This window comes from Talpa europaea (assembly GCF_964194135.1).
Source record: "Talpa europaea genome assembly, chromosome: 3".
NCBI classification, from domain to species: Eukaryota; Metazoa; Chordata; class Mammalia; order Eulipotyphla; family Talpidae; genus Talpa; species Talpa europaea.
This window is the reverse complement of record NC_140069.1, coordinates 49,759,502-49,786,026: the sequence shown is the minus strand read 5'-3', so window position 1 is coordinate 49,786,026 and position 26,525 is coordinate 49,759,502. Positions and strand designations below refer to the sequence as shown.

General features: G+C 39.2%; 1 protein-coding gene across 1 annotated transcript in view; it reads left to right on the top strand.

Annotated features, from left to right (window-relative positions):
- Positions 1-24,034, top strand: part of SULF1 (sulfatase 1) — a gene marked incomplete at both ends in the record, with an annotated part of 72,775 nt that extends 48,741 nt beyond the window's left edge. Inside the window, 11 exons of the mRNA XM_084229850.1 lie at positions 1,388-1,604; positions 4,685-4,934; positions 5,969-6,065; positions 6,489-6,583; positions 7,096-7,161; positions 8,433-8,605; positions 11,184-11,326; positions 11,421-11,544; positions 13,317-13,350; positions 14,579-14,644; positions 24,004-24,034. Coding sequence (XP_084085976.1) covers positions 1,388-1,604; positions 4,685-4,934; positions 5,969-6,065; positions 6,489-6,583; positions 7,096-7,161; positions 8,433-8,605; positions 11,184-11,326; positions 11,421-11,544; positions 13,317-13,350; positions 14,579-14,644; positions 24,004-24,034 — 1,296 coding nt within the window. The remainder of the gene's footprint in view (positions 1-1,387; positions 1,605-4,684; positions 4,935-5,968; positions 6,066-6,488; positions 6,584-7,095; positions 7,162-8,432; positions 8,606-11,183; positions 11,327-11,420; positions 11,545-13,316; positions 13,351-14,578; positions 14,645-24,003) is intronic.
- Positions 24,035-26,525: the final 2,491 nt, after the last annotated feature.

Here is a 26,525-nt window from a genome sequence, read left to right as displayed (position 1 = left end):
GAACATCTTTTATTTAACAGTTTTTTAAATTTTAGTATGTATTTGAAAATATGTAAACTAGCACAGCCTTGCTTTAGCCAGTTTATAAATGTGTCCATTTAAAGAAAAGTATTTATAAATAATTGTACACAGGGCCTCCCCAGTGGTGCAGTGGTTGAGCACTGGGCTGCAAAGCTGCCCAAAACCTCTGCGGTGCCGGTTCGATCCCCAGCTGCCGGCAAGGGTCCCATATGGCACGCAGACCTCTCCTGCCATGCCCGCTGCTCCCCTCAGCAGTGTATTTAGTCTTTCTGCCTGTTCTGCTCCCCACTCTGGCACTGGTGAATTCTCTCACCCTTCTGTGCTTCTGACTGTACCCAGTGCTTGCATAAATTAATAAATAAATCTTTAAAAAAAATTGTACACAACACTTATATGTGGAAGGGGAGACAAAAGACCGAAGCCTAACATGCTACATCATAGCATGTTGTAACAACCACAGTCAGCTTAAAACTAAGGTCAATATTCTTCTTGCTTTCCAAATGAACATGTTTTGGGAAGGAGAAAGAGGAAAATAGAAAGTAAAAGAAAGGTTATTACATTTTTTAAGTAAGATACAGAGGTGTCTATGAAATAACTCCCAGGTGAAGCTGTAGCCTTTCTACCAGAGTGATAATGCAGAAGCACGAGACCCAGTGCTGTGTCATCTCAGTCTGGGATTGAATCTGCAGTATCTGCCGTAGAATTGGCAGAATATACAAACTAGAAAACCCGATACCCACTCTCTAGGCATCTATTGGGAATGTGACCAGTGTCTCTAGAGCAGAGCTGTGTGGGGTGTGCATTGTTTGGAGGAGGGTAAGAAAAGGCACAAAAGGAAATTTGTCACATCTGCTAATGTCTGAGGGTATGAAAGTTGGCTCGCCCTGTGGTGGAGCCAGATTAAACTATCGCTGTCTTCCTCATGTACCACTCTTTCCTGGCTCACATTAGAAAATCAGGGGCAGAGAACAAAGCAGCCACATTTGTTTTTCCAGAGAAAGTGGGGTCTAGCAAAAACAGTTCTGACAGCTGTGTTCTGTGGCTTGGTGCGTTAAGGGATTGTACATATTTCATTCAAGACTGTTTAGTCTGCATGCTGAGGATTTATGTATCAATTTTTGACTCTTGTGTCATTGAGGTAATTCTGATTTCCAATGATTTCCTTGTCATCTGTATTTGCCTCCAGTGAAAGAAATAACTGAGAGAACTGGGAGTCTACTTCTTGCAGGGACATTTTAAAAGTTTGCCTTTCTTCATGTGTTCGCTTTAATGGAGTTGCCAGTGTTTCTAAAAGCTGAGGCAGCAGTCCTTAACAAGAAACACCTGGATCAGGACTGGTAAATCGCTTTCACGTTGCCTTTTGTAGAAGTGGCAGTGCATTGAGGACACATCTGGCAAGCTTCGAATTCACAAGTGTAAAGGCTCCAGTGACCTGCTCGCAGTCCGGCAGAGCACGAGGAACCTCTATTCTCGCGACTTCCACGACAAGGATAAAGAGTGCAGTTGTGGGGAGTCTGGTTATCGTACCAGCAGAAGCCAGCGGAAGAGTCAAAGGCAGTTTCTGAGAAACCAGGGGACTCCAAGTAAGCCATTAACTGCGTCTACCTTAGTGGCAAGCTGAGGCCTTTGGGAATGGATGTCAGACAAAAGAGTTACCTCTCTGTTATCATCAATGCATAGTTTCAGGACTAAAAGCTAAATGATCTGTTTAAAATATGCACACTAAAACAATTTGAAAATTTGCTTTGTGAACATTTTAATGTAATCATGGAGTGAAATGCATTCAGTAAAACACCATAAAAAAACATACACGTAAAAGAGCTGTAAAGACATAAAAAGAATGGTTTAGGGCAATTTTATTATTATACTTATTGCTGATAAGCTGATTTGTCTGTCTTACTTTGAAGTTACTGAGAGAGACAGAATGAGAGAGCAACAGAGACAGAATGGAGGAGAGAAGAGGAGGGAGCGAAAGGGAGGAAACTTGAAAATGCATTTATCTGTTTCAGCACAATTCTGTTTTCTAATTCCTCTTGTCCGTGGGCAGGGTCAAGCGAGTTGAATTCAGCATAAATAGCACTACCCAGCATTTTCTTTATCAAAACTCTTATCAAGCATCTATGATACCTAAGATTGATTATATAGGTAATAAAAACTCAGTCTGGCACCTTCCATAAAAGAATGAGTCTAATGCCATCTAGTGGCATAATAAGAAAAGTGACTTATTTTTGTGGCGATTCAAGACTGATCTGAAATAAGCAAGAGACATTAAATTTAATTCTATGTCTACATGGTTGTTCACTAACTCAAGGGAAGCCCTGAGAACAGTCTTTTTTATCTGGTACTCCACAGATAAACTTCAGGGGATCACAAATTGGTTAACATTTTATCCAATTTTTTAAGACTATTCTCTGTATACATTTACGTTATCTAGATATCCACAACTTTCAACAAATTTTTAATGGACCTTTTATTTGGGAAACTTTCTTTCCTCTCTGAGAGGGAATACCAAGTACAATAATTCACACAAGGACAGCAAATGGAAAAGCAAGAAGGGACAAGGACTTCGGATATTTTCCTAACAGAAACTAGGAGTCTCTTTTCTCCCGGGGAGTTAGATGTTGCTCCACAGCATTGACCATTATTTGTGTTGATTTTTCTTTCTTTCTTTTTTTTTTTTTTTTTGAAGATTTATTTTTATTTATTTATGCAAACAAGAACTGGAGTGCAGGCCGGGGTGGGTGGGGGCTGGGGGAGGTGAGAGGATTCACCGGAGACAGAGCGGGAAACAGAACAGGCAGACTGACTGAAATACACTGCTGAGGGGAGCGGCGGGCGAGTCAGGAGAGGTCTGCTGTGCCATGTGGGTTGCTCCCTGGCTGGCAGGGGACCAGGATCGAACTCGTGCTGCAGAGGCTGTGGATTGCTTCACAGTGCTGTGCTTAACCCCTTGCACCACCAGGAAGGCCCGTAACTATATATTTTTTAAAGATGCATACAAGAACTCAGGTGTAGGCCAGATGGGGAGGAAGATGGGGAAGAGAGGATTCCAGAGACAGTGTGGGGAACAGAACAGGCAGAGTGACTGAAATACACTGCTGAGGGGAGCAGCGGGTGAGTCAGGAGAGGTCTGCTGCGTCATGTAGGTTGCTCCCTGCCTGAGGATCGAGTTCATTCTGCAGAGGCTGGTGATATCTTGTTAGCACTGAGACTTTAACCCCTGCGCCACCAGGGAGGCTCCATATGTGTGCTGATTTTTCAATGTGGGGCATGAGCTTAGGAAATGTGGGTCACTTTTTCAAAACGTGTGGAGTCATAGATTTGAGAGCAGGAGTTTCTTCTTTTCCATGATGATAACGCTCGCACCAGCTGTCAGAGAGGCCTCTCCTCATCTGGATGTTTCTCATTCAGCTGCCTATGTGCTCCCCTTCCTGTTTTACCAAGCAAGCTGGAGGAGAGGGACTAAAAATATGCACAGACCGTGGGGCATCTGATAAGCAGGAGCCAATGTTTGCATGTTATAGCTCTTATCTAGCAAACTTTGGCCTTAGCAGTGGTCTAAAGTGACCAGATAATATGCCGGCCTCCCCACCTTTATCCTTCATCTGCTAGATAATAAAGTCAACTGGACAATGAAAGCACTTGCAAATTTAAATTTTTCTTAGAGCAATCCTCTATTATTTGTGAAAATAGAAGTGTCTGGAGCATTTACCTTTTTGAAAATATCAGCCCAACGTCATAGGAAGACTTTAGAATTTGTTATAGTCCCAGCTACCACAGTCATATAAACTTGCAAAATGTAAAAAAAATTCAAATCTTCGGTGGGCCTCCCCTGGTGGCGCAGGCTGTTGAGAGCCGCGCTGTAAAGCTGTCTGAAACCTCTGCAGCGCCAGTTCAATCCCAGCCACCAGCAAGGGTCCCACATGGCGCCCGCTGCTCCCCTCAGCAGTGTGTTTCATCACTCTGCCTGCTCTGTTCCCCGCTCTGTCTCTGGTGAATCCTCTCACCCTCCCTCACATCTGGCTTGTACCCCGGCTCTTGTATAAATAAATAAATAAATAAATAAATAAATAAATAAATAAATAAACAAACAAACAAACAAACAAACAAACAAACAAATAGATCTTTAAAAAATTCAAATCTTTGGTGTTCTCATCCATAAAATAGGAATAACACCAAATCCATGAGTCTATTTTAACAATATGAAAAAAATAATATAAGGATTTATTATAATATCTATTTTTCAAGATTGTGTGTAAGAGATAAGTGCAAGATCAATTCTTAGCAAAAATTCAATAAATGCTTATCACTCACTGGACTTAGAGTTTTTTTCCAAAAGAACTACCTAGGTCATGTTGGAAACTCAGTGTAAAAATTCTCAACTTTCTATAAGTTAAAAGGATCTTGGAGGTCACCCAGACTCCCCATATCACTTGAGGGATCATATGAGAAACCTGGCATTTGTCACACTGGTTGATGTGCCATCATAAAGCCAGAGAAGCGAGTTCCAGGGGGCTGACAACAGCACCATTATGCCCCTCAATAATGCACTACTTTCCCCTTGGACCTTCCAAAAATGCTTGTCAAGTCAGTGGTTGTTTTCTTTTCTCCTAAATTGTGTCCCTACATTTGTATTAATTAATGCCGCTTCCCTTATTTCTAGAGTACAAGCCCAGATTTGTCCATACTCGGCAGACACGTTCCTTGTCAGTCGAATTTGAAGGTGAAATATATGACATAAACCTTGAAGAGGAAGAATTGCAAGTGTTGCAGCCCAGAAACATTGCCAAGCGTCACGATGAAGGCCACAAGGCACCAGGTCGCCAGGCAGCCGGCGGAGGAAATGAAGACTCGGTCCTGGCAGACAGCGGCAACACCGTGGCCCTGCCCACCACCGTGCGAGTGACTCACAAGTAGGAAGGCTTTCGATGTTCATGATGTTCCCCCCAAATAGCATCATTCTGCCCCTTTAAAAAAACGTATTATCACTCAGCAATACAGTGACCCAATACTGGCCCACACAACAACTGGGGGTTTAAAGAAGCAACTAGGAGTCCAAAATATAGATTTGGACATGTGTTTTGGGTTCAGTTTCATATTAAGATTGATCAGCCTGAAATTTAGCCAGAGTGATTCTGCCACATCTTGACTTAGCCGTCATGGAGTCCTGCCCTTAAGCAGTTACCTTAGTGGAAGTCTAGAAAACAGATGGAACCATAACCAAGACTGGTAGAGGCTCCCAAGCTGTATATGGCTCAGAGCAGGTACAGTCACAGGCTGAAATGAAACACAGCCGGAAAGTGAACTGTGGCTTGAGAAGTTTCTAAAGAGATGGTATAGGCTATCAGGAAGCATAAGATTCAGAAACACATAACCTGTCCAGATCCCAAAAGCACAGAGGACCTTGGAATCATGGAGACAGGGAAAAGATGATCCCGCAGTTTTCAATGGACACCTTGATGCTTCATTTCCTTCCACAACCTCCTTAATCTCTTGATAGAGAAACTTTTTCTTTCTGAATTTATTAGCAAGATCTTTGTTTTCTCTTTCATTTCATTAATTTGAGGAGTTGGGGCACCATGAATCCAACAAGATTTTATCTGTGAGACTAGTCTTTGGATATCTGTGAAAAACTCAGTTTTTCCTACAATATTTATACTTTCAAAACCAGATTTTTCTGGAAGTGTCTTTTCATGGAGGTTTGAATATTGAATGGGCCCTTGAAGACTGATCTTAGGGGTGTTCTCTGACACCATCCTTTGCCTATGCCAGTAGTCAGAAGACATTTCCACTAAGTCTATGACTCAACTTCAAATTACTGTTTGTATCCAGATTAAGACTTCATTGAGAGAATGATTTTGTTTCTTTGCTATTTCTAATGTTTTTTTTTTAAGTATTAGATTGCAGAACTCTTTCAAATGGCTTTGTTGTCTGTTTATTTTTACAGGTGCTTCATTCTTCCAAATGATACAATCCACTGTGAGAGAGAACTCTATCAATCAGCCAGAGCATGGAAGGACCACAAAGCATACATAGATAAAGAGGTTAGCCATGGCTTTGTTTCCAAGGTAGATTCCAGATGCAAAGACAGCTCCCCAGCCCTGACCTGACCATGGGACATGCTGCATGTATACTTCATCTTTTTTGTAATTATGTGAAAAGGAGAATAACAGGTTATCTATCTTTCTCCAGTGACAGAGTGCTGACATAAACAAAATCAAATGAGAAAAAAAATATTCATGACCTTTTAAAGTCTTTATGAGATAATTATTCAATTATAAAAGAGACATCTATTAATGTTTCTCCGTAACATAGCGGTTGGCATACAAAAGGTAGACATATCCTGTGACCAGGTTGTTTCTAAATTAGTTATCATCTCAAATGAATATAATTATGGAACTCAGGAAAAGAAGGTGAAAAGAAAATCCTGATCTTCAAATGGAATTGTTCAAATGTGTGTTTTCCAGATTGAAGCTCTGCAAGATAAAATTAAGAATTTAAGAGAAGTGAGAGGACATCTGAAGAGAAGAAAGCCTGAGGAATGTGGCTGTAGTAAGCAGAGGTGAGCATCTCCTACTGTCTCCTTGGCAAACTCATTTTTACAGTGATAAGCACTTGACTTGCTTCTCCTTTAACCAGTAGACAGTTTAATTAATTGAACGCATTATCGTAAATTGTGAAGACCTAAACTGTTTAGGTCAAACTAAACATATCATGAGCCTAAGTAGAAAAGTGAAAAAAGTTTAAAAAATAGTGCCATTAGGCTAAGATAGAGCCTCAAGCCACAGTCCTCCTTTAGAATGTTTAGTTTCTGAGTCTTCTGCTTTACTTTCTTTTTATAAAATGAACTGTTTGATCAAATGCATGATTATGAAGATTCACTTTATCTATTTAATTTTAATGGCAATGATATTTGGATACCCCCATCAGGTATCGCCACCAGGGTGCTTGCACCTCCAATAGCCCATTATGCTTCCTTCCCTCTTTGTCCTCACCCTTCCCTTTCCTCTCCCCCTCTGGATGCTTCCATTCATTTCTGTTGACAACTCACTTTTTAAATCTTCTTGACTGCAGCTATTACAACAAAGAGAAAGGTGTAAAAAAGCAAGAGAAATTAAAGAGCCATCTTCACCCATTCAAGTAAGTAATTCTGTTTTCCACATTTGCTTGGAGTCAGGACTGTCCACTGGCCACATCAGAAAAGCTGCAGGGACTGCTGTGTTCCAAGGGACTGCTGCTTGGAAAAAGTAGATTCAACTAGGGCATATTGAGCAAGACAAAACCTGCCAAGAGACCGTGGAATCCTTTGAGGGGTTGCCATGCAGAGTCCTATTCTAATTCTGCATGAGCTCTCTGTTGATGTATGGAACATAGCTAGATTTTACTCCATGTACTGCTTTCTATAGACTTCTCTGATTAGGCCCATGTGTTCAACAGAGGGGCATGCAACCATATTGGATGATTACTTAAAGTGAAAAGAAATATAGATTTTTTTAAAAAATAATAGAAAACTTTTCATGGAAAGGGAATTTAGTATTTGAGCTTCAATAAAATGTGAGTCCTTTATAGAAAAAAACTAGAAATTGAAAAAAAAAAGTCTTTCCAAGCCTATTGCTTAGGAAATTTCAAAGAATTTTAGTAACCTGATCCAAGTCAGGTAATCCAACTGGCTTTGACTTTGACTGAAAGTTACTAAACCACAAGGAAGTGGTTTAGTTTTAGCCATTTATCCAAAAGGTGTGGCTGCCAGGACCTGTGGATTCACATTGACATTTACTTCTATTGGTTTTTGTTTGTAAATAAGAAAGAAAAAAGTGATCCTATAAAAGCTAGTGAAATTCTAAGAGGGTTGTCACTTAATGACTTCGTCTTTACTGCTGCGGATTACCCTTTGAGGCCCTCTCTGAAAAATAAACGTCATCTATTGTTGTGTACCTGTTATCATGTGTCCAAACATTTGTGTGTGAGTCATAATAATCCTATTTTTAATTGAGAAAGGATTTTCTTTTTTAAAAAAAAGATTTATTTATTTATACAAGAACTAGGGTACAGGCCAGAAGTGTGGGAGGGTGAGAGGATTCACCAGAGTCAGAGAGTGGAGCAGAACAGGCAGACGGACCAAAGGCACTGCTGAGGGGAGCAGCGGGCGAGACAGAAGAGGTCTGCCGCACCATGTGGGTACCTCCCTGGCTGGTCGGGAATCAAACTCCCACTGCAGAGGCTGCAGACAGCTTCATAATGCTGCACTCAACCCGCTGCACCACCCGGGAGGCCCAGAAAGGATTTTCTGATCATTGAAAATACAAGTGTTGGTTTATCATGATGCACACCTGAAAAAAATGTAATATTATGACACAATGTAACTTCAATGAAAAGGATTAATTTTTTTTAAATCCCTTCTGTTGGAACAGGGAAGCTGCTCAAGAGGTAGACAGTAAACTGCAATTTTTCAAGGAGAACCGCAGGAGGAAGAAGGAGAGAAAGGAGAAGAAACGCCAGCGGAAGGGAGAGGAGTGCAGCCTCCCTGGCCTCACCTGCTTCACACACGACAACAACCATTGGCAGACAGCCCCCTTCTGGAACTGTGAGTCGCTCCTTCTGCCAAGCCTAGAGCATGTGACCCACACTACATTTGCTTAGACTAGGAATTCAGCAGAATAATACAAGGATTGAGGAAGATTCCAAAAAGATGACTCCTACTATTTTCTGTATTAGCAGTTAGAAAATTTTGGCCAAAAATTTACTTTTTCTCTTAGAAATGTTTTTGGTATTCTGTTTGAAAATACCATGTTCTCCAGGATAATGTTATTTCACACAATACCTAAACCCTGACAAACTTCCCACTCACACTACTACTCTATCACTAAATAACTAAATAAATGAAAAAGTTGCCCCACTTACAGTCTGATTTTCTTTCTTGCCTCCATTTCTTTTGCCTCTTATTTCTATCTTTGTCTTCTATATCTCCTGCTGTTATCTCTCCTATATGAAAGATGACTCAGAAAGATGTGGCTGCTCAATAGATGTTCATTGTTGGTGTGTTGAATAAATCAGAACTTTTATTTTTTTAATACTGCCAATCAACTAAGTAGTCATTTTTGTGAAATTACACTTTTAAATTCCCCACACCCCTGCTGAGATTTGTCAGTTATTCTTTCAATGCAATCAGAAGATATTGTATTTATATCTTTTATCAAGAGATTTCAAAATGCATTTAAATTGTTTTTTGGAACATATCTACACAGATTAGGATCTATGGTTTTTATGTGTATAAATGTGAGCAAACTCTCACATATAAATAAAATAAATTTTAGCTAGCATTTAGAGCATTTTCCTTTTTTTTTAAAGATTTATTTATTTATTTAGGCATACAAGAACTGGGGTAGAGGCCAGGGGTGTGGGGGTTAGAGGATTCACCAGAGACAGTTGGGAGCAGAACAGGCAGATGTACTGCAATACACTGCTGAGGGGAGCAGCAGGTGAGAAGGAGGGGTCTACTGTGCCATGTGGGTAGCTCCCTAACTGACCAGGGATCAAGTGCTGCAGAGGCTGCAGATAGCTTCACAATGCTGTGTTTAACCCCTTGTGCCACCATGGAGGCCCCATTTAGAGCACTTTCAATGAAAAATCATAAAATAATGAAACCATGCAATCACCTATTTTTTAAGATTTTTAAGATGATTTCTTTCAAAAATCATCTATGGGGGAAAGAGAGATGAATAGGTAGAAGACAAAGGATCTTTAATGCAGTGAAAATACCCTATGCGACTCTGTAATGGTGGGTAGAAGTCATTATACATTAATCAAAACCTATAGAATGTACAATTCCAAGAGTAAACACTAGTGTCAGCTATGGAGTTTGGGTAATGATGAGTCAAGTTAGGTTCATCAACTCTAACAGTGGGGGTGGGGAGAGAGGCGGCTATACACCTGTGGAGACAGGGGATCTATGAGAATTCCCTGTATTTCATGCTCAAATTTTGCTGTAAACCTAAAACTGCTCTAAAAATAAGTCTATTAAACAATTTCTTAAATAAGAATTTATCAACATTGTTTGACATAAGAGAACAGATTCAATGTGTTAATGTTGAGTAGGACTGTAGCATGGAGTGGTTGCTGGTAAACCCGCTGGCCTGACATCCCTGTTGCCATTTGTCAGCTGTGTTGCCTGGGAAATTACTTAAACTCTCTGTGCCTCAGTTTGTTGATCTGTAAAATGGGAATAATAACAACAATACTTTCTGTCTGTAAGGTCATTTTAAGGATTAAATAGGTTAATACAGCAAAGAACATAATGTACAATGAGTGCTGTAAGTGTACCTTTCCCTGTAGTTTTAAAAATATTTGCCAAATAACACATTTCTGAAATTCACTTATCATTATAGAAGTCAGCAAATTTGGAATTTAGCCTTTTTGTAAAAGAAGTGTGGGAGATTTGTTTTTTATTTATTATTTACTTGTTTGTTTTTTAAGTTGACCTTTCTTTTGATACACTCTGTGCACATTAACCAATGAACTTCTATTTTGTCAATGACCATGACAAAAGATATTCATGGTCACAACCCAACTCATGTTAAAGTATTGGAGAGAGTATATGGCGAACACAAATGGCATAGTCCTGAAAGCCACAGAGCTGGGCTCCAGCCTTCTCCAGACTTTACCACATTGGGGAATCTGTCTTTCCTTGTGCAATTAGTGATGTATGACCCTCTAATATAAAGAATAAGGCAAGGCACAAAGTCCATCTCTTTGTCAAATAACCATATTTTCTCCTTCCTTAACAAAGTCAAAAATAACCATTAATAGACATTCTAATATATTCTTTCGCACTCTCTAGTCACTCATCCTGTTCTGCAGACCACTGGCTCACATGGTTACAAGCAGGCAAACTAATGTGCCTGAAATTTCACTTGAGCCTTCAATCTATAATCAGAATCATAGATGGCTATGTTTTTTTTCCACTTTCACCTAGTTTCAGAGCAAATTTGTATCAGAAGAGGAGAAAACATAGTTATTTTAAACATCTAACTACATACACAATATTTGCAGGGAAGAAAATGGAAATGGAAAATGTCTAAAGATGAGGAAATACTGAAATGTCTAGCCTACTTACATGTTTCTCATTCTTTTTGTTTATATGTTTTGTTTTGTTTTTATAACAGTGGGATCTTTCTGTGCTTGTACGAGTTCTAATAATAACACCTACTGGTGTTTACGTACAGTTAATGAGACACATAATTTTCTGTTCTGCGAATTTGCCACTGGTTTTTTGGAATATTTTGATATGAATACAGATCCTTATCAGGTGAGTCAATATGTTTTCATTTTTATGAAGGGTATTGAATATAGAATAACCAGAGCATGAGCTTCAATGTATTGTTCTGGCTTTTCGTCTACAGCTTACAAATACAGTGCATACAGTAGAACGGGGCATTTTGAATCAGTTACATGTACAACTGATGGAGCTCAGAAGTTGTCAAGGGTATAAACAGTGCAACCCAAGACCTAAGGGCCTTGAATCTGGTAAGGAAGAAAATATATTTTTCTTATATTACCTGGAAAATTCTTCCTGTTGTCAAGCTTTCTCCCTTTGAAACATATATATGCATAGAAAGTCTGAAATGCTTATAGGGGAAACTTTCCAAACATAATTTGTTCTCTAACTTTAACTCTGGGTGCATTCATGAAAATTTTAAGGGCTTGGCAATTGTTTCATTCCAATATCTTCCCCAGGTCTGTCCTTTTAGCAATGCTTGATTTCTCATACAAGCATCCATTGAAAGATGGGATGTAAGCTTTGGGGATATATTTGTTATTGCTGTCAACAGCCATAAGATACACTCTAGGTAAACCAGGATATCCTTTTTTTTTTTAAATACAATTTGGAAGGAAACACACAATGCCTTATTTGTGCTTATCACAGTTTGGAGCTCTCCCAGTTGGATTCCTGCCCACGACACAGTGAATTAGATTTCTTTTGCCAGAATTTCCCATCTGAAACTAGAGATATTTGAGCAATTCACTATATTGGGATATAAAAGTATAAGAAGAGGGCCTACATGAAGTAAGCCAGACGTTCCCTACCTAGTCTGCACTTTCTGCTTTGGCTCATGGGGATGCAGTTCCTTGTCAGGATCTGTCCTAACTCTTTCCTTGCTAGCGAGAATACTTATTTTCTTATAATTCCTATAGAAATGTAAATACCAGCTGTCCATGGAAGAAGAAAGAACTGTCATTGGCAAGAGCTTTGGCACTGCATGCCAACACCAAAAGGGTGAAGAGCTGGACTCACAGGAAGTGGGAAGCAGTTTGCAGGAGCATTTTATGGTGCAGCTGAGTTTTCCCAGTGTCCTTCACAGCCTGTGTCTCTGTGGGTCCCTTGCAAAGCCAGCATCACCAGCAATAGAATAGGTGGCTTCCTGGGTCACAGAACTAGACACGGGGTGGGGGCCTCCCAAAGCGATCACCACCTGTCATTTCCACCATGGTAGGGTCCTGAAGCCTCTCAGTTTATAAGAGTTTCATAAGAAACTCTCAGCTATCAGTCAACACTTCTCAGTTAACACTCCGTGGAATTCACTGCCAGCCAGACAAGTTCAGGCTTAACTTGGAAAATAGGTCTTTTGGTCACTGACCTCCCTCAGCTCAAATCTTTTCAAATATCCTGCTTATCTGTTCATCTTTTCCTTGAATCTTACCCCCTCCCCCACAAAAAAGACATCCCACTGAGTCCTAGAAACTAAACCAACTATAAGAGTCACTAGAAATATTACACCCAGATATTTCTCCCCCAAAGAACATTGCTCTCTTATTGGTGACGACATAAGTACTCTCCTTAGTGAAGCCTGATAGTCTGTGATGATGAAAGGACCCACCAGGTGGAAACAGTTATTGCTGCTACACTTCAGTAGTCCTGCCCACCTTCTAGACCCTTCATAAGAGAGATGATTGTCAGTTTATTTTTTCAGGTGTTTTGTCTAAAAATAACCAAAACTTCACTTTTACTCAGATGTACATGGACTTCTGAAAGTACCGTTTTAAATGGACTCCTGCTTTCACATCATCACCTATTTTTCATGTACTCTTACTGTGTTTGCTCTTAAACATTTATTTGTAGTTTTCAATCCTCATTTTGAACCTGTCTAATAGAAAAACACTGCTGGACTTCAGCTCTGTGTGTAATTAACACAATATCTTTCTTTCTAGGATTTAGACGTTGTACGTGGACAACTACATAGTGAATGGTTTTGTGTGTTCTAAAGCTAACAAATTACTCTTGTATTTCTCTATATCAGGAAATAAAGATGGAGGAAGCTATGACCTACACAGGTATTCACACTTTTTTATTCTCCTCGGCAGTTTCTTTCCTCATAATTGCATGGCCAGCCATTTCAACTAATTTCTGTTTCTTACCATGTGGCCTAGAATGTAGCTTGGGGTGCATGCGTGTTCTAACAGCATTCTTCACCATATTGTGTCTTGGTTGCAGGTCTGTCATTCTGTGTTTAAATCAGCTCACAAGGCACCTCTCTGAGCATTTACTCGCTTCCATGCCTGTTGCTTGTTGGATGATTGTTTTTAAGCATGGAATGATGTGGGGGAGGGGGAGCAGAGGGAAATTTGGGAGACTCTAGGGAGAAGTCAGGGGAATTTTCTCTGGAGTGCTTACATATTGATTTGGTGGTGAAACAGTGAAAACTAGTTAAAGGTTTTTATAGATTATAACATCAAAGGCACAAAGAGAGGGGTGGGAATTTTAAGAGCATTCTAAACTGAGGTTGTGGGAAATAGAAGGAGCTTCTTTGTTAATAGTCCTTAAGAACTCGGTGGTGAGAAGCAGCAATGATATGATTCAGGAGCTCCGTAGGGTGATAGTGCTTGAAGACAAGGTGCTAGGGGTTTGGACTCTCAGAAAGATCTCAACACAGCATGGAAACAATAGTGCCTGACACACAAAAGCTCCATAAATAGGTTCAGCCCATCCATTTATTCCCCTCCAATCTCCATCAGTCCAGTTTCCCTCCCCATGCTCTGGGAGAACTGGATGTCTGGTGGCTACGACAACCCTTGATAATTTTCTACTCCAAACACAGACCTCAGGCAGCGCTGTCAGAAACAAGCCTGTGGGACTAGAGAGGACTGATCTTATCACCTCTACTGTGGGGGATCTGAGCCATGGATGTGTCAACATCCTAATTAATGAATCCACTTAGGAGAAAACTTCCATCAAAGGAACATGCACATAGTACCACCCATATTGATATTATCTCAGAGATGCAAAAAAATATCACCACCCAGGGTACTCTATCCTCCCCATGTTACCCCTCCTGCCTCCTGAGCTCTGGTCTCCACATCCTCATCTCAAAGGGCTGCTCCCAGGTCTGACAAGAAACTAAATGGCAGAAGGAAAGGTGGTAGGGGAAATGGAAACAAATAAATAAAGGAAGCTGAACTTTAGCAAATACTTGATAACCATTTATAGCTCTTCTTTTTCTTTTGTCTCTTGTCTTCACCTTTCCTTTCACTGCTCCCATCTCAACCCCTCGTCACCCCCTAGCTCACGCAAAACAGAGCAGAAGAACCCATTCCTAAGCTGGTCTCACCAGGGCTATGGGCTGACGAGGTAATATCCCATCCTCCAGAACTGTTTGCCTGCTTCCCATGAGTCACATTAAGACATTTCCAAAGTGTGACATTTTAAATGGAACTAACACTAAATATTGACTTTATAGTTATTTTATGATGCACTCCATTTTATAGCTAAGGGAGTCTCTATTTGGCCTGCTTTCATTACTGTCATGAAAGAGGTAAAAGGATATTAACAGGTCATTTAGGACACAGCCTGGTCAGAACTGAATCAGTTATTCTCCATCAAGTCTTCCCTAGATAATTTTGAAATGAACGATGCTTAGCTGCATTCCAGTCATAGTTAAATGACAAAAAAACAGGGATTGCCCCTTCCTTGATCCCTGTCAACCACCACTTGGTGGGGCCAATTCAATCATTTCTGGGTTGTTTTGAAACCCCGTTGGTGTTTTCGTTTTTGCTTGACTTTCCCTCCTGGTGGCATGGTTATTGAAAGCGTGTGTTCAGGATGACACAGTGTGATCTGCTGCTTTTTATTCTTCTAATTTCCTTACCAAAGTACAAATCTAAGGATATATGATAACTCAAAATGACTGACCTTTTCAGATTCCCCCTTTTTTTAATTGAGGAAACATTGGTTTACAGTGCTGTTTATCATGTAGAGGATTAGAATCACCTCCTTCAGGTGCTATTACCACACCATACCTTGCAACTTCTGTTAACAGCCACATGGAAGCAGGAAGCCATGTGTCACACCAGGGGACATAGTGGTCACCAAAAGTGTTTGGTGTGGACATACCTGCTTTTGTATCCTGCTAGGTTGAAAGGGTACAGGTATAGCACAAGCCATCATGAATAGAATTGCTAGGAAAAGCTTTGGTGTTTGCCAATATTCAGCTCTCGAGTGATGCCACTTTCTAAAGGATACCAGACACCTTGATTCTTTAAGATTTTGATTTTTTTTAGAAAACAAATTAAATGTATTTTAATCATAAAATTGATTACAGAGGACTTTGAGAAAAAATGTTAATCAAAACTGAAGAATTGAAAATTTAAATATTTTAGGAAATTTGTCTTGTAAATTTTGACTAAGAGTTTTTAAACTGCCTCTGTTTTATGGATTTTTCAAAAATTATTCCTTAAACTTAGTCAGAAGTCTTGAAAAAGCAAGTCATTCCCCTATTCAACTTTGTTTTGCTTCTGGTTTTTTGCTGTGGTCTGTGCAGAAGGCACGGGCAGCTGAAATGCCCTATTTACTCACTCAGGTCAATTTCCAGTCAATTTCCAGTGAGGACAAGCTCAGTGCAAGTACCCAGCTAAGACTGCGACCTTTATGATCCAGGAGCTCATCTTTGGCTTGAGTTGAAAGCAATAATTTTAGTGTTGTGAAATAAAATAGGGTCCACAGGTGGAGGAGGTGTTTATTTTTCCGATTTTTCCCATTGCACATGGAAACTGATGCTGCTGCCAGCTGATGTCCAAGAAGCGCTCCTGCGGCTGCGGGAGGCAGTCCAATGCTGTGGAGGCTGCTTCATGACTTTGCTGGTCCGCTCCCGGCAGGCCAGCAGAACACACCAGGCTCCCCTTTCAGCAAACACACTTCTGTCTACACTGTTTTTGCTTGGTTTGACTGTCTCCCTTGTAACGACAGCTTGTGCCTCGTGTTGCCTGTGGATGTGAGGACATGGCTGTGTGTCAGAGCTGTGCCATCCTGTAGCCTTGCTGGTGAGAGACTGAGAACAGAATCTGGCACGTAGCACGTCCCAATAAGAGATGCAGAACTTTTACATGAAGGAAACCATATGTGAAAGAGAATAGTGACAATATAATGGCAAAGAACTTACTATATTTTGTAAGAAATACACTAAGAGAGCTTCATCAACACCTCCACCACCATCTTCAACCTCATCCTTTGACAACATACTCCATCCACATGTCCATCCACAATCCTACTCTATATTGTTCTTTTTTTAAAAAAGATTTATTTATTTTTGTATACAAAAGCTGGGGAACAGGCAGAGGTGCGGGGGGGGGAGGGGAGGGTGAGAGGATTCACCAGAGAGACTGAGTGGGGAACAGAATAGGCAGACTGATTAAAATACACTGCTGAGGGGAGCAGCAGGCAAGTAGGAGAGGTCTGCTGCACCATGTGGGTTGCTCCCTGGCTGGCCGGTATCAAACTCTTGCTGCAGAGGCTGAGAATTGCTTCATAGTGCTGTGCTTTACCCCTTGTGCCACCGGAGACCCAACTCTATATTTTCTAATGAAGATTCCTCTGTTTCTCCTTTCTCTGTCATACCTCAGGACTCCTATGCTGCTGCCTGACTGGTGCTGTTGAGTTTTTCTGTTGAGTGTGGGATGGGTCAAGGCCAGGGTTTGTGGTTAAGGAGGGGTGGACATGATTTTGGCCTCCTAAAGCAGGAGGGGACTAAAGGTCAGGATTGCCAGGGTGTGGGCCAAAGACAGCAGCACTGTGCGTTGTGCGGGGAGGACCCTGTGGAAGTGCCACATGAGGGCAGGCGGGCTCTGAAACCCAGCGGCAACACGGCCAGACAAGCCTTGTGGACTGGTGGGGATGAGCTTTTCTTCACACAACTGCGACCACCCTAGTCAGGATCAGGGTGATCTAAGTTGCAAAAAAATATTCATAAATTCATCTTACTTTTCCAGTAGTGGTTCTACACTAGGTGCCTTTTTTCTTGTGCCATGGAAGAGCAAAGGAAAGTGTTGCATCTTCCCCCAACTGAAGCATGAAATTTACCTTTTATTGACTTCAATATATGGGGGAGGGGGGACCGAGGGGGCAGCAGCTCTCCTACCCTGTGACTGTGCAGGTGCTTCTCTTCACCAGACTGCTGCCTGTGTCTATGTAGGCCTCTCTTGGAGCAAACCTGTCCCTTTCAAGGACAGCTCTTTCTGCCCATTTGTATCTGTGCAAGTGTCCTTTAGTCTTCTCTCCCTTTTTGTAATAAACCCACCTTTTGGATATAGCTAAAAAATGTATGTATATATGTACAAAAACCTGTGTGTGCATATATATGTATACATTTATATTTACACATACATATATGTGTATATAAGAAAAAATCCTCTTTTCCTGGTCAACAAATGAAAAAAAGAAAATACTTTGCATGACCACCTCTATGCAAGGTGCTGCCTTCAAGGAGAGTATAGTCACGTATAATCACAGTGCAAAGTGCATTGACAGGGGAAGCCTGGTGTTACACAGCCGTGTAAGGGTCCCCAACCCAAGTCCAAGGAGGCAAAGGAAACTTCCTGAGCAATTGGCAGTCATGCTAAAGGCAACATTTGAATGTTGAATGTCGACACTGGAAAGTGAAAGAAGAGAGTGTAAACAGCCTATTTTATGAAGAGTGTTGAATGTGGGAGGACTGTATAACGCATCGCGTCTTTCAAACAGACATGTTTTTGACTGCGAAGAGTGGTGCTAAAAACAAAATTATATAAATTTTGATACATGTATTTACTAATATTGAAATGTCAGTAGTTTTATAAGATAGTTATATTTTAAAACTATAAACTTAAATTCAAAAAAATTCTGTATAAATGCTAACTGAATAGGATCCCAGTACAACAGACATAAACGAGGACCATTAGGGTACCCGATTTGGTTGTCCTCATTTTATGATATCAGAGGATTTGGTCTTTATCCTTAAAGCAATAGGGAGATGTTCAAGAATGTTAAACTTGGAAAAATAAAATGAGAGGATTCGCGTTGGTCAGACAAGAGGAAATAAATAGTTATGAGTTTTTTTTGGGTCAGAGTGAGGTCATGTTCTAGTTCCCACTTTCCAATTTGACAACTGTTTGCTAGAGGAAGATAAATCTTCCTATGTGCCAGCATCTCTTAAGTGCTTTGCATATATTAACTCAATACTCACAATAACCTTATGAGGTCAGTACTATTATCATCAATTTTATAGGAAGATTAACTCAGCAAACACCACCTTAGTCAAGTAATCAAAAGAATTTGTAATTTTTGCCTGAATTATGCTGCTGCTGCTGATAGCTACAACATAGTGATTTTTTTCAACTCTGTCATTCCTGCTATATATCTTAAGTGATTTTTCTACCATAGTGAAGAAATACCCCTTCTCTCCTATGTATTTATATCAATATGAACTCATAGAGCCTCATTTTATTCTGTGGAGATTCTGATGATCAGTTTGTTCCAGATTTTGCCAATCGTGTCCCTTCAGGTGGCTTCTGTGTCCTTTTGGCAAGTTCCCACCATCTTTTGAGCACTTCACTGCTTTTGGCAATATGTTCCAGGTTCATTTGCATTTTTATAGTCCCATATTTGAAATCTTCCATTTCTCCAAGGAGCTCCCATTCCTTTTTAAGTGGAGACTGTCACTTGAACACCAATACCTGGGTTTGAGGTGTGTAAAGTTGCTATGGAGGCCTCTTTGTATCTAGATCCTTTCGATGGATAGAGCTAAAATATATATCTATGTAGAGATGTCTATTCCTATTCTTACTCTATTCCTAGAGTTATGTGTGGATCTAGCTATCTAGATATACTTAGAAACTTATGTTTACACTGATACCTCTAATTCAATCCCATGAGATTCATGCTACTGTTCCTAATTTCTATATTATAACTTCCTTCTGAAACAGTGAAAAATGTAGTTTCATGCCCTCAATGGATGAACTTATTTGTTTTATGCTATAGTACGCAGAGAGCAATTTCAGAATTGCTAAATCATGCTACTACTAGGACAAATGTATTTTTCAGTTCTTTCTGTTTTTAGAACAAGAGAAAATAGTACTGTGTTCAAATTTACTTAGGCTAGTTCTGTGTCCTCTTTACTGTGGTTATGTTATTAATTTGAAATAGTAAGTTTTGTTTATTTCTATTTGCATTCCATTTTAGGTTTTTTCTCCCTCATCATTATTAATTTGATTTGATGTTTCAGCATGTGATGCATTAACATAGTTCCAAAAGTCCAAACTATAGAAAACCCATACAGAGAAATATTTCTCCTTCCCACAATCTCTTCCAGTCATGTTCTGTGGAGAGCCGACCTCGTTAGTTTTGGCTTTACCTTCCTGTGTTTCTTCTTGCAATAACAAACCAATGACATAGATTTCATTTATCTTGATTTTTTTCTTTTAAAAAAAGGTAGTATGCTATATATACTCTATTATCCTTGGTTTCTTTTTCATTTAAAGATATTATTTTCACTTTAAACTCTTATCTTTTCTATTGGTTCATAGAGCTTTTCCCTTATTTTTTCAGCACTTCATAACACTGTGGATGCACCATCATTTAATCATCTGTTCTTTTAAATATGGGTATTTCATTTATTCTCATTTTTGCAATATAAATAGGGCTGCAATAAATAGCCTTGTGCATATATATTTTATTTTGCTGAGATTGTCTTCAGAGAATACCTAGTGGTGGGATTACTGAGTCAACAGGTAAACATATATTTGGATGTTTAAAATATTGCCAAATTCCCTACTTGGGAATCCCATTTTGCATTCCCACCATCAAGGAGTGTTTTTGACAGTTGTCAAGCTTTTAAATTTTTTCCAATTGAATGAGAAAGAAAGGGTATCTCAGCCTGGCTTTCGTTTGATTTGCTTTTGTTATGAATACGGTTGAACATGTTTTTGAAAAGTTAAAGGCCGTTTTTGCAGCTTATCTGGTAATATCTTCTATTTTTCTATCTCTTTTTTTAAAGAATTGTCAGGAAGAAATTGACATCTTTATAATTCTGCATCTTCCAAAAACAAAGGATGTTTTTGCATTTGGTCAATTAAACTTCTGAGTCTTTGAAGAGCTTTTTATTTTTTATTAGCGTTGCCTATTTCTTGTACAGTTTATTCACAAGTAGTTTATCTTCTTTGTTACTACTGTAAATAAGGTTTTTCTCCATCATTAAAACTACTACCAGACTATTATTTATGTATTTGAGAGCTGTTGGTTTCTGTGTAGTAACTTTATATCTTAACTTTTTTATTCTATGAATTAATTTTGTCTTTGATTCCCTTAGCTTTCCCAGGCATACTGTAATACATTTGTGCATTGAGGTAGCATCACTTCTTTTCCAAACTGTTTGTCTCTAATTGATTTCTCTCCTCTAATTGAAGCCTCTAATACTTCCGGTACAATAATACATTATTCCTGATCTTAGTGAAAATGCTTTTAAGATTTCACCCTTAGGGGACAGGCAGACTCTAGGACTAAGTTATACATTTCATGTTAAGGAAACATTGATTTTTATTGTTTTAGTGTTTTTGTCACTGAAGAGTGTTGAATTTGTCAAAATCCTTATTCAGCATCTATGAAAAGGCTCAGCTAATTTTCATCTTTAGTGCGACCAATATATTAATTTATGTGCTAAAATGAACTAACCTTTAATTCCTGGAATAAATTTTATTAGATCATCACATTATTTTCTTTAATATTGAGCTCTCTTTACTAATATTTCATTAAGGATTTTTGTATCACATTAATAAATGACATCAGTTAGTAATTTTCTTTTTGTTTATACTTGCATTATCTTGTATTCATTTCCTATTGCTGCTATAACATTACCACACTGCCCTAAAAAAACATAATGGGTCTTACTGGTCTAAAATTGAGGTGTCAAAAGTTCTGAGTTCCTTCTGGAGACATTAGGGGAGAATCAATCCATTGCCTTGCCTTTCCCAGCTTTCAAGGCTGCCTGCACTCCTCTTTCATGGACTGCCTCCATTTTATTTTATTTTATTTTATTTTATTTTATTTTATTTTATTTTATTTTATTTTATTTTATTTTATTTTTTAAAGATTTATTTATTTATGCACACAAGAGCTGAGGTACTGGCCAGAGGTGGGGGGGGTGAGAGGATTCACCAGAGACAGAGTGGGGAGCAGAACAGGCAGACTGACTGAAATACACTGCTGAGGGGAGCAGCGGGCAAGACAGGAGAGGTCTGCTGCACCATGTGGGTAGCTCCCTGGCTGGGGATCAAACTCCATTTTAAAGCTATGGAGAGGGGCCTCCCTGATCGCTTAAGGAGTTCAGACACAGCACTGTGAAGCTATCCACAGCTACTGCAGCACAAGTTCAATCCCTGGCCAAGGAGGTGACCCATTCGGCACAGCAGACCTCTCCTGACTTGCTGCTCCCCTCAGCAGTGTATTTCAGTCAATCTGCCTGTTCTGTTCCCCACTCTGTCTCCTGTGGATCTTCTCATCCCCCAAACCTCTGGCCTGTACCCTAGTTCTTGTATGCATCAATAAATAAATCTTTTTAAAAAATATAAAGCTATGGAGAAATGTAACATCTTCAACTCTTATCTCTCCCCACCTCCTTCTCCCACTCCTCTTCTCCCTCCTGTGCTTCCAGGGATGACATTCTCTCTGACTCTCCTGCTTCCTTTTCCCTAAAAAAGACCCTTCTGATTATATTGGCTCCACCTGGATTCTTCAGTATTATCTCCCCGTGTCAGCCTCCATAATTTAAATCCCATCTATAAATATAAACTTTCCTTGATTCATCTTAATTTTTGATTTAAAATGGTTTTCACATACCTCACATGCTTGATTGAGGAAATTTAACCTTTTGGATTATTATTATTTATTGACTATTAATTCATTGATTGAGAATTTTTAATTCATTTGGATTTTTTTTTTCAGTTAGAGGCATTTTCATAATATACATTTTCATTATAATTTATTTTCTTTTATAATAATTTTGAATACATTTAGGTTGCTTTTATTAATTTCCAGAATCTGAAGCATTTACAAGATTCCTAGTTTAAGCAGACCCTTTTATGTCCATGTCACCAAGAATCCTTTTTACTTATTTATTTTTTATTACTTAGGGGTGGCAGTGGTTTGTGTGTCCAATTTTTTGTTTCTCTTTCTTACAGGACCTGAAATTTCCTCCCTTAGGCTTCCTTTTTCCTTTATCACCCAAATTACAAAGGATGTTTTCCCTTTCCTTTGTGTATCTTTTTCTCACCAAAGCAATGTCTTTCAAAGACTCATTTCATGCACACTTCTTTTTTTTTAAAGATGTATTTATTTATTCATACAAGAGGTGGGGTACAGGCCAGAGATGCGGGGGGTGAGAGGATTCGCCAGAGACAGAGTGGGGAACAGAACAGGCAGATGGACAAATACACTGCTGAGAGGAGCAGTGGGCAAGACAGGAGAGGTCTGCTGCACCATGTGGGTGACTCTCTGGCCGGCCGGGCATCGAACTTTTTTAAAGATTTATTTATTGGTTGCAGATTGCTTCATAGTGCTATGCTTAACCTCTTGTGCCACCAGGGAGGCCCTCATGCATACTTCTAAGTCTCTTCTTCTTTGTCAGATTGCAATTATAGTACCTTATACATCGGTGGACACTCTGGTGATTGTTTCCAGTCAATTCTTGGCTCCATTTTCTCTTCCTTCTCTTTTCCATACTGGACTGTGTCCTAAGCATGGTATCCAGCTCTGCTGGGGTTCAATACTAACCTTTTTTCACGTACAGATGATTTAAAGATCATAGATTTTTCTGTCTTCCAGTTATACTGAGGGTGTCAATTTTTTGTAGTTTTATTTGTTCTTTCTGCTAAGTTGTATTGCGCTGTGGGCAGTTAATTGCATTAACCTAGGCTATTTCTTTCTAAATGGTTCCTGGGCTCCACTAGACAAAAGATACTGTTTTCTGCAGGACTATAATCATTTTGGTGAGGTAGGAATTGCTGATAGAGAAAGCACTGGTACCATTTTTACATGCTGTGAAAACCACTCAAAGTTTAATTTATCTAGGACATGGACTTTTAGGGCAAATGAAAATCAAAGAAAAATATTCAAGCATTTGATTTGAAGAGTTTAATTGCCTTCAAATTTGGTTTTATACTAATGACAGGAAGTATAAAATAAAAATACCTTACTAAACATTGCCTATTATATTAAGATAAGTTTAAATCTATGATTCAGACAACAACCCTCTAAGTAGTAAAGCTTTTATTACACAACTAGTCCCACATTTGACAGATGGGGACCAAAATGCACAGAGACCCACTCACATAATTGCAGAGATGACAAGGGTAGAGCCAGGAGGAAAAACCTAGTCCCCTGACTGATAGTACAGCGCATTGCCAGCACCAACTGTGCCCACAGAGAGTTTTCATTTATTTGATCCTCTTTCCAATTTTTTGTTAATCAGGCTTTTGGGTTTGGTTTTATTTTTGGTTGGTTGGTTTTTTTTTTTTTATTTTTTTTGAAACTAAAGGCCAACTCTTGATAACAAATTAGTGAGGGAAATGCCCTTTATTGCTATTTTTAAAATTGACTCACTCTCTTAAAAGCAATGTCAGTTGCCTGTCAGAGGAGGTGAAATGTTTTCTGCAACTGATTTACCACCTTCATCTCTCTTTTCACAGAGGACAGTTATGGGATGGATGGGAAGGTTAAACTGCCGAGTCTTACTGCAGACATCAACTGGCAAGGCCTGGAGGATTTATACAGTGTAAATGAAAGCATCTATGTGGACAGACAAAACTATAGACTTAGTCTGGGTGACTGGACTAATTACTTGAAGGATGTAGATAGAGTATTTGCACTGCTGAACAGTCACCAGGAGCAAAATCAAACAAATAAGCCCAAAACTGTTCAGAGGGATGGGTTCCTGGCTGGATCTGCTGAGCTCTCTGCACCAGTAGAGATGGCTTCCGCTGAGTCGGATGAAGACCCGCGGCAAAGGGTTGGGGAAGCGCCTCACTTGACCTTGCCAGCTGACCTGCGAACCCTGCATTTGAACCGACCAACATTCAGTCTAGAGAGTAAACTTGAATGGAATAACGACATTCCAGAAGTTAGTCATTTGAATTCTGAACACTGGAGAAATCATAAAACTGAAAAGTGGATGGATCATGAAGACAGAAATCACTTTGAAACCGATTTCAGTGGCAATGGCATGAATGAGCTGGCGCTCCAGGCCAGCCCCAGGTTGTGGCCTGATAGGCTGCAGAAAGAACTTCCCCAGGATGGTGGTCCAGGAAAAGATGTTTTCCAAGATCAGCTGTATCTTCCTGTGCATTCTGATGTTGATACTATGATCAGCATGTCCACCATGAAGCAGCCTATTCACTCCAGCAGCATGGAGAGGACACTGAGCAAGGTGGAAACAACCACAAAAGGGGTAACTTGCAGCATCTAGAAGGCAGTGCCTCCTTTCCACTTTCCTCTGATTAGATGAAATCATTACCCTACCATGACACAGTATTTTTGAAACTTTTTATTAGTAAACTCATAAAGGTAATCATACAACTCACATTCCAAGCTACCCGAGGGCTACATGTACAGTGAACCAGTGCACGTGCAAGCCGTCTGCCCCAGGACTCTGTCAAGAAAGGTTGATTTGTGTTATTTGTCTGTCTGTTTGTTTGGGGATACTATAACAGTATTATCTTTTGAAAGTTGTAGGGACACTGCAAAACAATGTTATCCAACGAAGATGGCTAAAATTGTGCCTTTCTGAGATTCTAAACCTCCACATCTTCGGTGCATCTTTCAACGCGCTTTCCCTGGCCTGCATAAGGTGGTTTTGATTCCTTTTTAGTCACCGGAATTCTTCAGTGCCATCATTTCTAGTTCAATGAGTTTGCACTTTGAGATCAGAATGCTACATCTATCTGATTAGTCTTATGTGCTTTACAGCCTTGTCACAAAACCCAAGATGACACACATTATGGGTCACTTGTTGTTAGCATACATATGCTTTTGCCAGGAAATATTGCATGCGTTTTACCTTGACTTGCTAAAATTGATTAGCAGAAAGGCATGGCCACTGATGTTGGCAATATAAATAAATAAATAAATAAATAAATAAATAAATAAAATAAAAACAAAGATTGCCTGCTCTCTCTGTGCCTGGCCTCAAAGTGATCATCTTATGCTTCAGAGTGCTAAATTTTTGCTATTTTCTTAACAGGCTGAAAGGACTGAAGATTTTTAATCCTTGTTTTGCTTTCTTGACCTGGCTAATAAGCTTAAGTGTTGAGAAAATATGTTCAGTTTTGAAGTTATATAAGGATTTTTCAAGAAATAAACTCTTGAATGTTTCATAATTTAAACACCCCATATGCATTGTATTATTTTTAAGGCCTTCACCAAGTTCTAATTTTTTAAAGGCATAAATTAAAACTGCTTTTAAAAGTCTATGTTCTTGACAATATTCTTGTTGTGTATTAGATTTTTAAGTAGCAGCAAAAGGTATTTTTTAAAGTCATAATTTAAAACTGCTTTTAAAAATCTATGTTCTTGACAATATTCTTGTGTATTAGATTTTTAAGTACCCGCAAAAGGATTACCTCATTTAGAGTTATCATACCCTAGTCAACATCGCAAGGAGTTTTTTTCCTAGCTTAACAGTGATTTTCTTCTATGTTTAGAGGATTCAAATGCATAGGTAAATTATGGTTTCTTTAAGTGTTTAAGATAAACCTTTTAAAAGGAAATTTAATATGCTATAGTTGAATCTTTGATAGCTTTTAAGTCTTTATCATAGACTCTGTACATATGTTAAAATTAACTAGCTCTTTATCAGATGTGTGTGTCACCAGCTGAATGACAGAAGAAACATATTTATGGTCATGAATGATGTACTTTGTATAAAGGTCTCAAGTTATTAGAAAGCATACTGTGTTTTTTTAATCTTGTGTAATATTCTGTGATACTTTTATAGAACAATTATGGCTTCATGAAAGTCTAGAAGCAATATTTCTTGAAATAAAAGGTCTTTAAACCTTACCTGTTTCAGAGAAATGAACTTAACCCACATTTTGTGGCGCACCTATTCCTTGAAAGTAAAATTAAGTCCTGATCTCAATTTACATGATAACATATTAGGTGTACTGGAAAAATTGACCCAAACTCAGTGTTATAGAACATTCTCGGATGAATG